Source organism: Brachycentrus maculatus, unplaced genomic scaffold (assembly GCF_059751285.1).
Source record: "Brachycentrus maculatus isolate JH-2025_06_01 unplaced genomic scaffold, ASM5975128v1 h1tg000267l, whole genome shotgun sequence".
In the NCBI taxonomy this organism is placed as follows: domain Eukaryota; kingdom Metazoa; phylum Arthropoda; class Insecta; order Trichoptera; family Brachycentridae; genus Brachycentrus; species Brachycentrus maculatus.
Window position 1 is genome coordinate 195,590 of NW_028281018.1, and position 14,249 is coordinate 209,838.

At 29.5% G+C, this 14,249-nt stretch overlaps 1 protein-coding gene across 1 annotated transcript; it reads right to left on the minus strand.

Moving 5' to 3' along the window:
* Positions 1-9,734: 9,734 nt before the first annotated feature.
* On the minus strand, positions 9,735-12,865 carry Urm1 (Ubiquitin-related modifier 1). Its single transcript, XM_088266394.1, has 3 exons — positions 12,771-12,865; positions 12,574-12,658; positions 9,735-11,802 (listed from the first exon to the last, which is right to left on the minus strand). Exons 2-3 carry the CDS (start codon positions 12,655-12,657, stop codon positions 11,548-11,550), a joined length of 339 nt encoding a protein of 112 aa, XP_088122520.1. The 5' UTR covers position 12,658; positions 12,771-12,865; the 3' UTR covers positions 9,735-11,547.
* Between the last annotated feature and the right edge of the window lie 1,384 nt (positions 12,866-14,249).

A 14,249-nucleotide genomic window follows, 5' to 3' on the forward strand; every position in this document is an offset into this window, starting at 1 on the left:
AAATCACACGTTTTTTGGTACTAAGTGAATGTAACAAAATTTTAGATTTAGTTACATTTATTTATAAGTTTGTCAGAATTCTAAGAAATGTTTCTGCTTTGTTGTTTTTGAAAAATAATATAATCTCCTACAATACATGAGAAGGGATAAATTGAACTGATTTTAACACTCTCCTTATCATTCATCGTTCACTTTGTGTAATAACACTTTTATAAAAGTGGTATTACACAAAGTGAACAATGAATGATAAGGAGAGTGTTATATTACCATACAACAATGTTAATAATGCTTTTAATAAACAAAATATGAACTTATTTTATTTTATATGCTAAGCAATAACATAAGTATAATATGATCAAATAATAAAATATAAATAAAAAATTAGGAAAGTACTGGTAAAATCCCAATTATAATTTTCCCAAAAAAGACAGAAATATTTTTCTTTCAGTTACATCACAGTATCCCATTGAATATATATATTTCACTGTAAAGTCAACAATCTGAAGCTCAGGACTGATCACCTTGTCTTCATATAATTGATTATAGAGGTATATAAACCACGTCGGGTCAGAATGAAAATCCAGGTTAATAAATCAAGTTAATAAATGCCTATTTTCTGAGCCTATTAATGTTATTATGAAAATTTCACATGTCGCTCACTCCTTTCAACAACGTCAAATATATAAAAACTTGATTTTTCAGGAGTAAGTTAAAGTAAGTTAGAGTAAGTTTAAAAATATAATAAAATGTATTAAAAATAAATATCAAGCCACTTATTGAACTTTTTACTGTGCAACAGATCTTTTTAGGTTAAACCTGAATGTTTTTTCTCCATTTGAAAAGTATTTAGTATATTTAAAAAAAGTATTAAACAATACATTTTATTCAAAATGCAATATCAACACTTTCTGCCCTGTAGTGGGTAAATATTAAGTTAAAAATATGCCGCTTTTACTGGGATATAGTATATTTTCTGGACATTCCGAAAACATGGACAACTGAAAATTGACGATTATTGATATATGACGTTGTTGAAAGCCGTGAGCGATGTGTTTTTTGCTGTTTTTTTTTTATCAAACTTATAAAAAATACTCCTACATTACATTTTTAAACAATTTGCCATGATTATTACGCATTATTTTGTATAATATAAGGTAAAAAAACTATTGCCTTAATAAATAAATTACATGTGTATTGTTAAACTGTTTTCGATATTTAATTATTAAGGTTATAATTCTTAATTTGATTGGATTTATTAAGAACAATTTTCTTCCATTTATAGGTACTAAAAATTATTTCAACTATACGAATTATGCTTGATTATTTTTTAAATTTCAAATGTCATACGATATCATACGTCTCGTGCGTCATATCGAATTTTCACGAGTTACAATTTTCCGAATAATCACAAAGGTGCGGTTCCTGCTTGTAATAATCAATAATGAAGCACGTAAAAAGGTTCACAATTTAATTTGCAGAAAATTGATCGTTCCCTTGCTCGAGTTATATATACAACATGGCGGCTCTGTTTACATGGCTGTTGCGTAATGGCGATTACAAAAGTGAAACCAAATGGCCGTCAGGTAATTTAGATTTCTCAGCGCCTTGCGCGGGAAACCTGAGAATTCTGGCGATGGCTGATCATTGATCACTGATCACGTGACGCTGCGGACCACTTACGCGTTGCACGCACTCATCATGCCGCCAGCCGACAGACTAGATTACGCGATGCTAGACTGCATTTTCCTGGTTTTATTTATTTCTTTAAAAAATCCCAAATATTACATACATAAGTCACATACATAATATTTCCGGTGAGTAATTTTCATTACTCGTTTTGCGACATAGGATCAAGACTGAAAAACGAATAAGAAAACTACGTTTTGATCTTTGATCCGACAAAGTAATGTATCCACGATAAATTACAACGACCGATCATTAAAATTAAAATAAAATGCGTATTGAAAAAACTCACGAAATGTATGTACAATGATACAATTATTTCAAGGACGATTCGTGTTTCTGTAATGCTGGTTTTGATTTACATCTATTTTTTACCATTAAAAATTATTTGAAAAGATGTGGCGGATTTTGAAAATATACGAGTACTTATATCAATTCGAATTAAACGTCTATTTTACATATTATAGACGCATGATGAGGATACATTTTTGTGTAATGGCATTTCGTTTATTTGAAAAAATAAAACAAAAATGTGTTGTAATTATGTTATAACAATATTATGTTAATAATATTTGGACGCGATAAAATAATAGGGAGCATTAAGTAATACGACATTTCAGTCGAATAAAATCATAAAAGCACATACAGCTTCATTATTATCTTACTTTTTTTTATTTAAAATAAAATTTTATATGTTTATTTGCAATGTTTAAAATAATCGTGCTCCAAACAATCTTAAAAATTGATTAAACGATTAAATTTAGTTACCTTGTAAACTGATATATCTTTTCTCGGAACTGACCAATGAATAATGATTTAAGCATAAAGCTATGCATTTACATATTTACAATAACAAAAGAGCTCAGAAATTGGTTATGCCGAAGTAGTTAGGTTGTGTTTGGTAAGTGGTTTATATTTTACTCAAACAAGATAACGGGTAGATAGAATATTCATACAAATGAGGTTTTCTATATTTTTGGCTCAGGTACATACACATAATAAATATATTGGATAATAATATAGATTTTAGCAAAAAAGACAGAAGAATTAACAGTAACAATTCCAAGGATAACATAGTCATGTAAAATACATACAAAGTAGATATAGGCTATCGAATTAAGATACCGAATTAAATAATGAAGTTGTTACATGATCCGGTTTTTAATTTAATCGTTTAAACCGAATCACGCTAATCAGTGCAAAATTTGGTTGCGTATTGTTTATTTCCAGCTCTCAATATATTTTTAATAGGTTTTGTGATAGAGTGAAAAATCGTTAAATATTTATTTTGATGGAATTCGATATCTCCAGCACGATAGCTAAGAGCACTTACCACTACTCTTCGGAGCAAGACAATACATACATACATATGATGCTGATCATTAATTAGTCGGTTTTAAATGTGATTTTTGATTGAAAGGTATAATTCGTACTCGTACGCCCTACTGACTGAAATGAAAACTTCTTTAAAATACATATTTTAATTATTGACAGTTTCTATGGTTTTTATTTTTTCATATAACGAAGGATCTCAGTTTAAGGTCATGGTGTATTTTTCTTAAAGTTCAATATTTATATAGAAGTGACGAGTCTGGTATTCTTAGTCCTCACAGTCGAAGTTATAAGCAGCAACATATTTCTTCACATGAATTGGTTGAATTGCTTATGTAAACACACAATTATTAATGTACACACTGCCAAACAGGTAGTATTGAACTTATTGTATACTGTGTGAATAAATTACTGTATACTTAATCGACTCGAAATACAATTCGGAGTTCTTCTAGAACAAAGTGTTATTTTTAAACCGTTTTGTCGATTGCACTAACTTGTTTATGGAAAATATGTATGGCTTTTTTCTGTCAAGATACATATTCTCATTAATTAAATTAAAGGTAATAGGGTATAAAGATCTATCAGGTTTAGTGGTGTCTTGTTTAGGAAATATGACAAGACGAATAAGACAGATAAATTAATTATGTGATAAATCTTGATTGATATAAATTCTGCATCCATTGTATCTATTGTATTGTTTCTAAGGATAAACCTCATTAATTTATTGTTTAGTATACACATTCACTATTATTTTTAAGATATATAATATTATATAAACAGAATATGCTATACATCCTTGCACATGTTTCCGAGTGATTTGAGAGTTGATGATCACTTATTTTATAAGGACTCTCATTACCCACCCACTATCATTCCCCCCGTTCATACTAAGGCTAATTTATTAATTTGGAAACCAATAAAAAAAACTACACTTGGCAGAATGCCGTACCCGTACGTCATATTTGTTCGACCTAATCGTCGGAACACGAATAACACCATCGATCGCAGTAAAGTAGACGTGTCCAACCTGCGGCTTGCGGGTCGCATACGGCCCAGGACGGCTACCAATGCGGCCCAAAATAAAATCGTAAATTAACAAACTTTGTGATTTTTCGACGAAAAATATAAACAACTATGTACTTACTTAAACTTGAATGCATGGAGCTACGATGTGACTAAGTTCTTATTTATCACGTCTCTTTACTGGAGTTCTATAACTTCTTTTTCGGGGAAAAATATCCACTCACTTTTACAATCATGTCTTATTCATCTCATCGTTATTTGAAAGCAACTACATTAATTTGTCGATTGCTATTTTTTTTAAAAAAATCATTCGATCAATAAAACTTTCAACCGGAATCATTGATTTTTTGTTTTTGTAGTTTTTTTTATGTTTTTCTGATTTTCAACGTATTTTTACTATGTTATAATACACAATATAGTAAATAGTATAACTATGTATCTTGTATACCCACGCATAGTCTATGGCATAGAAAAACGACATTGGCATAGACTCTATGCCAATGTCATTTTTTTTTGTTCATGACATAAAGAAAAATACGTTTTATTGAAAGATAAAAAAGTTGAATATTGTATAAACAAAAAATATACATACTTATATGAAAAATAATTTAAAAAAACATCTCAGGAATTCATGAAAATTTCAACTAAGTACATACTTTCATGGAATCAAATATCTTAGTATTAATGCTTCGAAAACGATATTTCAATGTCAATCACCTAATTCATTTAACTTCAACGTTTTACTCTTATAAATGAAATTTTAACTAGTGAAACATGTGAAAAATGTTTATAAAATATAATAGTTAACGTTTTCTTAGCTATCATCAGTGTTACCAGATCAAACATAAAAAATCTGGCCCAAGCAAGTCAAAAAGTTGAACAACTCTACTGTAAAGTGATTCTAACGCTAGGTAAACATTTAACATCATGATGTATGACATCTGTTCTCGGATACTGTATTGCTATGTACACAATTATAAAGAAATTGCGATTGATTCATGCACAAAAAAACGCTTAATTTGTTTACATGGTGGGAGAAATACGAAAAACACAATACTTTCAATATTCTCGACTCTCCGAAACGATAGGAAAGTAGAAATAAAACACAGAAGACCCATTTTCAGTTATTTTTAGGTGTGTGTAGGTACGAATATGTACGTATCAATCGTTTATCATTGACTTTATGTAATAAAACTCAAAACCATACTTTACGAGAACTGGTTTCGGAATTGCCATTCCCTCGTCAGGTCAACTATAGTCTTTCGTTTTAATGGAATAGTAATTCTGAAAGCGGTCGTAAAGTTAAATGGCAATGTGAACGATGAATGATGAGGAGTGTTTTATACCTTTTTGAAATTTTCTTATCATTGAAACACTTATTCGCACCCAATAGTGCATAGGGCAATGCATCGTAAGCGGTGTTATCTTGATCGTTAATTACTTGAAAGCAATGTGACCAGTCAAGCATTGGAGGTACTAACCTAGAGAGTTATTTATAACATAATTAATTAAGTGTTGTAGTAGAAAATCACTATTAATTTTGACTCCTCTAAGAATCGAATCAGGGATCTCCAAATCATTAACCAAACAAAAAATAGCCACGGATTATTTTTTTGAGAACTATAAAATTGTGGAGATGTTAAGGACAAGTTTTATTGGACATTTTTGCATCAAAATTACAAAGAAGACGTTGGCGTTGATATCAAATACAAAGTTTTACTGCAACAGGTTTTAAGCGATTTATCCCAATCGTAAATTTGTACATATAAAACCCGTAATTAAGTTACTCGGTACTTTGAACGTCGTAATAACATGGGAAAATCCAATGGTATGTGAATTTATTTATATTCTCTGTATTATTAATATGTATAGCATTTACTTTGTGGTTAGTCATTTTTACTAATTATTTTTTTACAAAAATGTAAATAATATTAGTCTATAACCACTCACCGGTGAGTAATTATATACTAATATTATGAAATTGATGAGGGTGGTAAGTATGAACGAATTAGTTCACATAAAGATAAGTACTTAACACTATTCACAGAAAACGGTTTACAATTGCCAAGTTACTTGCAACAACAAGGTGCTATGGTGGTGGTGAAGGGTGGTATTGTTTGCATGCTGTGGTAGTAATTGTCCTGACGAAGAGACGGGTACGTCTCGAAACTGGTAGACATAAAAATCTCGGTGAGTTGTTATATACTAATATTATTAAAAATTTTGTAAAAAAATAAATAAGTGAATTTATTTGGTTATTCGAGTATGTATTTGAAAACGAAGAGTTGGCAGTGAAACATGATGTTATTACTTTACCATCTAAGATACATACTGTGTAAATTTCAACTGACAGATTTCTACTTAAAAAAAGTATCCTTGATTACACTATACGTGAAGGTGAAGCCGAGAAACACTGTAGTAAATACTTATCAGTGATATAAAATAAAATAAAACTTGTTTTCAATGTCATTAGTATTGAATTGATCTTGACCAACAAAACGGACCGTTATTTGAAGAGTGGTTTCGTGTGTAATTGAATATTACATATCGTTTTTTAAGGTCCAGTGTTCGACAAATCGCAACTTAATTTTCTTTAAACCCAGGTAACGTTTGACGTAATTGAATTTATCTGAAAAAACGTTTTTATAATGAAAAAATATTTTTTTTCGGAATAAACATATGGTTTTAATTTTTTTTCAATAAACATCCTAAAAAACAAAACAAAAGTCAAATAAATATTATTTTTTAAAAATGGGCGTGAAGTGATGTCTGGCTCTCAGCGCAGCCGGACGCTTATTGAATTTTATTATTGCAGGTAAGGCCTTAATCCATAATGTGTGTAACTGCAGACAGAAGAGAATATAAATGAAATAATTTGACAATATATTGAGTGTGTCCAAATTTTAGTTCCGAAATTGTAGATTCGCTGCACTTTGCAATTATTTACATACAAATTTTTGTCTTTAAGTCTGGGCAAATGCCCAGAATAAATACGGAGCTTACGATTTGTCATCACGGATAGAATCGTAAACGTTACAAAGCATACATTGGTCACTTAAACCAGCAATTGACAGGTCCTGTAAATGGCTTGGATTTCGTTTTTTCCTTCATCTACATTGAGATATTAATAAATAAAATAAAAACTTGTTATCATCTAATTTCATTCTTAAACGAAGTTTATTTGTTCCAAAAAAACTTTTTGTAGTATTTCATATGTATTTAAGAATATAATAATGAGTACTCGTATGTATGGAATCGACAAATTCTGTCGCTCAAATGATAATGTGTTCACTCTCTCCTCTAGGCTGGGCCGGATGGTGATTTTTACACTTTATTCACATCAAATCTCTTCTGTCAGTGCGTCAATCTTAAATTCATCACCCACTTATCTATCCCATGTCATTATTTTATCAAAGAAGATCATATCTTCGATTTTAACGTCATAAAAGATTTTTTGACGAGCTAATCGTAATCAGTAATCACTTATTATAAAATGTAAGTTTTATCCAAAAAAATCAATGGCTTTGAGATTTTTAAATTTTTATATTACATATTGTGGCACAAAATTAAACAGCCTATCAGCAGATGTTTTGATTTTTGCAATTGACGCCGTACGTCAATTATATTTGTGAAACAGACAGCTGCAGTATACAAACGGATTTAGGCTGCCGAAAAAATAATAATCCAATTTATTTTCTTAATAACTTTTTTACTAAATAAAAAAAAATATATTTTGAGTGATGGAAATCTTTATTTGAACCTATTTTTTGTAAAGTAAAGATGATATCCGTCAAGTGGCTGCCGCCAGTATTGATACACATTTGTGCCCGTTTCATCAATACTGCAGCTGTCTAGTTCACAAATGTCAAATATGTTTGACGTACTACGCCATTTGCAAAAATTATAACATCTTCTGATAGGGTCATTAATTTTGTGCCATTTGTATATAAATTGTTATTGGATAACGCATGGGCATGTCATCGTTCAAGGTCGTAGATAAGCGGATAAATATCTAAATATTTTATTTAAAAAAAAAAAAAAAAATATATATATATATATATATATATATATATATATATATATATATATATTTATATATATATATATATATATATATATATATATATATATATATATATATATATATATATATATATATATACATATATGTATATATATATATATATATATATATATATATATATATATATATATATATATATATATATATATATATATATATATATATATATATATATATATACATATATGTGTGTATATATATATATATATATATATATATATATATATAATAAATAATGATTTTTTCAATATAATTTAAACATAATAACGTAACCTAAAAACATAAATAAGTATATATATTTCAGAAAAAAGGGAGTTGGCAGAGTTTGGAACGGTAAAAATGCGATAAAATTTTTATGCGAATTTTCAACCTTATCACGACATTCTACTCGACGACGCGCGAGGGCATATCGTATGATATTATCTCTTACAACTCACATAATATACATATTTATGCAGAGCTTTTTTTTTAAATAAAAAAAGGTCCCGGAACTCGCTTCATGTCAAGCTTTTTACAACAAAAAACAAATAAGTATCATTTAAATATTCATTACAATACCATATTTTATCATTTTTAGGAATTGTATAAATAAAGATTGTAATTATGTAAGCAGAAACATTGTTGCGTCTAATTGATTTAAAAAAATAATAACAGCGAAAAAAGGTGCGAGAACGCCATTCCATCGCGTTACATGGAAAAAAAGTCCTGTATATACATACATATATTTGACAAACATCATTTAGTAAGAATGCAAACATTTATAAAAAGTTCTTTTTCGTTAAAGTTTACAATATGTATGCCAAATCAAAAAGATTTTCGATTGTTTGTGAATAACTTATCAGTAGCGCCACCATACCATAGACATGAATACGACCAATAACCAAGACTCAAACCATTACAATAGATCGTACAAAGTGACATCATAGATGGCGTTATAAGTTGCAGTAAGGCAACACTGAAAGGCTTAAAAATGTTCACAGTGATTTCCCAAATTAATGACAGAACCAACTAATGTACACTGAGTACATTTTCAGTACCAAATATAGATTGTAACAGTTCTTTGATGAGTCTCATAAAAGATGAAAGGCTGGCAAAGAGACAAATAATCCATGAGACTATAATAAAATCTTTTTACATCATAGCATGCGAACGAGTGATATTGTGAATATGTTTTGAGAGTACATTTAAGAAAAATCTACTCAGTATGACAAAGGCATTTTAACAAGAGAATCTAGTTTTATCACCAGCTTTACAAATTTAATATTTCCATTTGCTTGTGGGGCATTATCAAACTATTGCCAAACAGTTTGATAATGCCCCACAAGTGGAAACAGCTGGCAAAATAAAAAAAATTAGTAGAATCGTATACAACTTTTTGATTTGTACTGATATCAGTGATAGTAGAGATGATGAGTCGGGTTGTGGTCCCGTGGTTAGTGTCACGGACTCTTAAGTCAGAGTTTCTCGGTTCGAATCCACTCTACCACAATTTGATACCTATTTCTAAAAATGAGGCTTACAGAAATATGTAGTATGAAGTTGAAATATTTTTATAAATAATAAAAACGATTTATTTCTCTTTAAAAAAAAAATATATATACATGAAAAATTGCAAAGTAAAAACATATTTGATAAATAATAAGTAACCTTTCGCTTCTGAAAAATTAATCAATTTACATAGCCCATTATTTAAATTTGTAGTGAGTAATGGGTGTAATGAGTTTCATTTCCAAATAGAATGTCTTAATCCAATGAAAAAGCAAAGTCAAATTATGAATAGAAAAATTTATGCAGATATCAGCCAAGTAGGGATCCATTTTTTATTATTCATATATGCCCATTTTAGTCCATCTGCTTGGCAATACCTAGGAGCCAATTTCAAATCAAATTCATTCCTACCATATCTCAGTGGTTAGTTCCATACAATTTACAATAATAATTCTTGGCATTTTACTTGGACCCCTACCATTGTACCATCTAGTATTCCTTATTTAAAATATAGTAGAGGGCTTCCTCCATAGATTCAGATTGAGTAACAAGAGTTCCTTATATAGAAAAATAAAGCTTTTATTTTATACACTAGCAACACACAATTTTTAAGTAAAAAAAGGTGTACAAATGGAGTAAAATAATTAATTTTTAATTATGTTTGATCGGAGTATTTTATACTAGTACTGAAATCCTACAGAACAAAAATACAAATGTCATCTTTAACATAAAACAATATGCTTTTTGAAATGACAATAATAAGTATTTATACATTTCAAAAAAGCAACCTTCTTACGGAATAATCAAATAATATATATAAATAAAATATAAAAAAAACACAGGTAAATATAAAAATAGCCTAATTTTTATTATTTACACAGATATATAAAAATACATATTAAAAAAAATTATACATTTCAAAATAGTGAGGGTAAACTATTTTTGTATAGGTTTTTACAGATGGCATAATTTTCCTTCATGTGTTAACAATCAAGATAACGAAGCATTTATATGATGCAGTGTCCTATGCACCATTGGGTGTGGATGAGGTTTGAAGAAAAGGATTTAACCCATTAGGTACTACGAGGTATAGTAAGGCTTTTCCCGGTAGATAACATTTTAGGAAAAGTAAAATCTAAAATATATATTTATGTAAATTTATATATAAATGATATTATGAAGACTTACCAAATATGTACACTGTGTGGTGTTGAATACGTACATACATGCTCCATATTTTACATTATTAAAAGTACCACTTGAAATAGGTCACAAACAAGCATAAAGATGACCATATTTACAAGTTAATTTTGTATGGCCGGCCTGGCGATCATGGCATTGTAAAGCATTGTTTTGCAAAGTATGTGCTGCGGCACACTGGTGTACCGTGGTGATTAGTTGGTGAGCCGCGAAAAAAGTCTAGTTTTGTGAAAATGACACTATTGCTCCAAATTTTGATAGCCTGTGTTCAGTTAAGTAGGCTCACATTTCGAATAAAACATAATATTAAAAATAAATATGCACCTCTGAAATTTCTTAATTTGGTAGGTGTACCTTGAATAGAAAAACTTTGTGGAACACTGTTGTAGAAGACCGGTTGGATAAATTAATCATTTTATTTTTTGACATCTCATCAAAGATGAAGAAGAATCTGGAAGTCTGGGCATTTACGGGGCTGACGACCATCATAGGCTGGTTTAAGTGATTACTTTACACACGTGTAACATTCACCAATTCTACCCATTATTGACAACCAAAAATCCTTGATGAGATGTCAAAAAATAAAATGAAAATAACTCCTGTAATTGGAGATAATCCAGATTTTGTGAAAAAGTATTTGGACACACTTAAAATCTTAAAATAGTCATTGTTTCATTTTAAGTGAGCTTCGATTAGTGGGGGCAGCCCCCGCCTTCGACATCTTATGTGTATTTTCAACCTCCGTGAAGGGTTGATATGAAGAGAAATGAATCCCGGGGTAGGATTTCATAGTCTACTCCTCCGCATAGTTCCCAGTCTTGGTCATTGATAAGAACCAGTATTCCGGGCCTGACCGAGTCTTGTTGAAGGAATAGTTCGGGCCTTTCTCGAAGAATGTTTTTCTCCATCCACTTTAAGAGATCTCTGACGGTCCATTGTTTTGAGGGTGATGATGCATTCAGAAATGTATTTATTGGCGGCAGTTCAACCTTCAATAGAAGTAAAAAATTTAATTTAGTTAGTTTACATTCAATAGGTATAATTTTAACTTTCACGCGTATCAAAAAGTGGAAAATACAACACTTGAAAACATAGACTCACAGCCCTGCTTTTGTGTTATTTGATACATTCTAAAAAAGAATCACAAACATGATTTAAATCTATAAGAACATTTGTTTGTTCATAATCTTAAATCATAAGTAATTTAGCGATTTCTTTGAAAATTTTGACACTACATTGCATTTCAATACCCGCATGTTTTTATTTATCAGTGTTTTTATCTATGACAAGTTAATTTTTTTTTCTTTTAAAGACCTTTTATTGCACCTTTTATAGACCGCCATTTGTTGAACAGCAACACACACAATACTAAATATGGCTCATGGCGGACAGCGTACTTCTTGACAGGGCTGTCACATTACATTTTCAAAGTTTTCTATTGAATTGTTGCTACACATATTTGTAATATTTTTATTACTTGAAGAGCATTATGAAATTTTGCACATAAGAAATGTGTTCTTTCTATTTTTTTTATTTAACCAGGCTGAGACAGCAACAGGTGGCCAGGTACAGCAAGTATACAATAAATTGAACATGTTATCTGTGATTTGAAAGAAGACATTATTTCTAAGTTTGCACAAAGAGGACCTCAGTAAATCCGATTTGCAAGAATCTTTTGAAAAATTGAAGACGCCACTGTTCTCAGACAATTTCATGAATATTTTATTTAGCATGACACAAAAAAGTATAAATTTCATTACCTGCCGTACTTTTATTTTGTCAAAAAGTAGCTCTACTCCACCGGCAAGTTCTATTGTTATTGGTAATAAACTGTTTTCTGTCATTCTGCAATAAATTAATTTTTTAGAAGGCAGTTGGTTTTGTATCATAACAGATTATTGGAAACATCATATACGGCTACTAGCATTATTTTATAAAATAATAAAAAAATACATACTTAAAGCCATAAGATACGGACGACAATCCGAACAATGCGGTTGTTTGGGTATTCAAGTTTCATAAGATAAAATTACACCGAAAACGTCATGCTTTTCATTATAAAATGACAGATAAAAGAAGGGTTAAGTGCTTACAAAAGATAAAAATATATCCATCGGTGCTTTCCTACCAATAAAAACGGGGTTAGTTGTATTACTATTGAATAAAACATCTATCTAAAAATCATAAATAAAATAATATTTCTTCAAGCAGCAACGGAATAAAAACGAATTTAATATTTCAACAATCGTTATAATATATTCAATATATATTCGATGTGATGAATTTAATTTTGACTACCTGTTAATTTCAATTTCTAGCATTTTACTCTTTTTTCAGGGCATTGTTGATATATTTGACTCACGGATTCAGTATAATAAAAAAATATATAAGTATTTCATTGATTAATCACAGGGCGTTTATTGACAACCTTGAAATATTTATTTTAAATTATTAAAAAACAAATAAAGTATCACAAATCCCAGAAACAAAATTTTCATGAGAAACGTGTCGTATTTGCTGAAAAACCAAAATTTGAGCTTGGCCAGAAAAAAACAATCATTATAGTTAATGAGAATTTTAGCACAATAAATTACCTGTTTTATAAACATCAAAATTTTTTTTTGACAAGCAAATGTACAAAATTGAAAAATGGTATTAAGAAAATTCTGTTTGACCAATATATAATTGGCAGTTGATGGCAGCATTAGCAACAGTTTCCATATCCACAAGGTTAAGTAAATATAAGGATAAGTAAATATAATATGATGCTGTTTTAGACAGTCGAGATGCAATAAGCGAAAAAGTTTTAAAAACATCCAGTGTTGTATATGATGGTTGCCAACTTATGAAGCAAATATTGGTACCTAAATGATATTAGAAATATAAGTATTCTAGTACACTTTTTTTTACCAAATCATATTGATGACAAATATAGGTAAATTTTGGATGATCTCAGTAATCTACCAAAATTTTTGCAGATAATTTTTGCAAAACCTACTACTACTTGATGGAGTGAAATCAATAGTAAATGCAAACATTTTGGTTAAACGTAAATAGTAACACTGGCCAACAATTTACAACTTTTATTTTGTAACTGGCATGAAAATACCTGATCTTTATGCACTTTGCATAGCTGAATTCAAAAACGAAAGCAAAAAAAATGTAGCACACAATTTTTTTAGTTATGGATATTTTAAATTCTGATTTTGACTAAAGTTATTATTTATGCATAAATATATATTAACATATAATGCTATTGTATTCAATATTAATAAGTTAATATATTGCCACTGTTACTCCACAATTATCAATACTTTTTTTGAATCCCTTAGGCCGTAGACGAAAACATGTCTAGATACCAACCACTATTACGGTTTCAACTTATGGGGTCCATGCAAACAATAATATGACTGTAACATCAAAACTTGATGTGATA

Coding starts and splice junctions, on each gene's coding strand:
- Urm1 (XM_088266394.1), bottom strand. CDS start 12,657: ATGACAGAAAACAGTTTATTACCAATAACAATAGAACTTGCCGGTGGA. Junction 11,803..12,573: donor ACAAAATAAAAGTACGGCAG/GTAATGAAATTT, acceptor CTTCTATTGAAG/GTTGAACTGCCGCCAATAAA.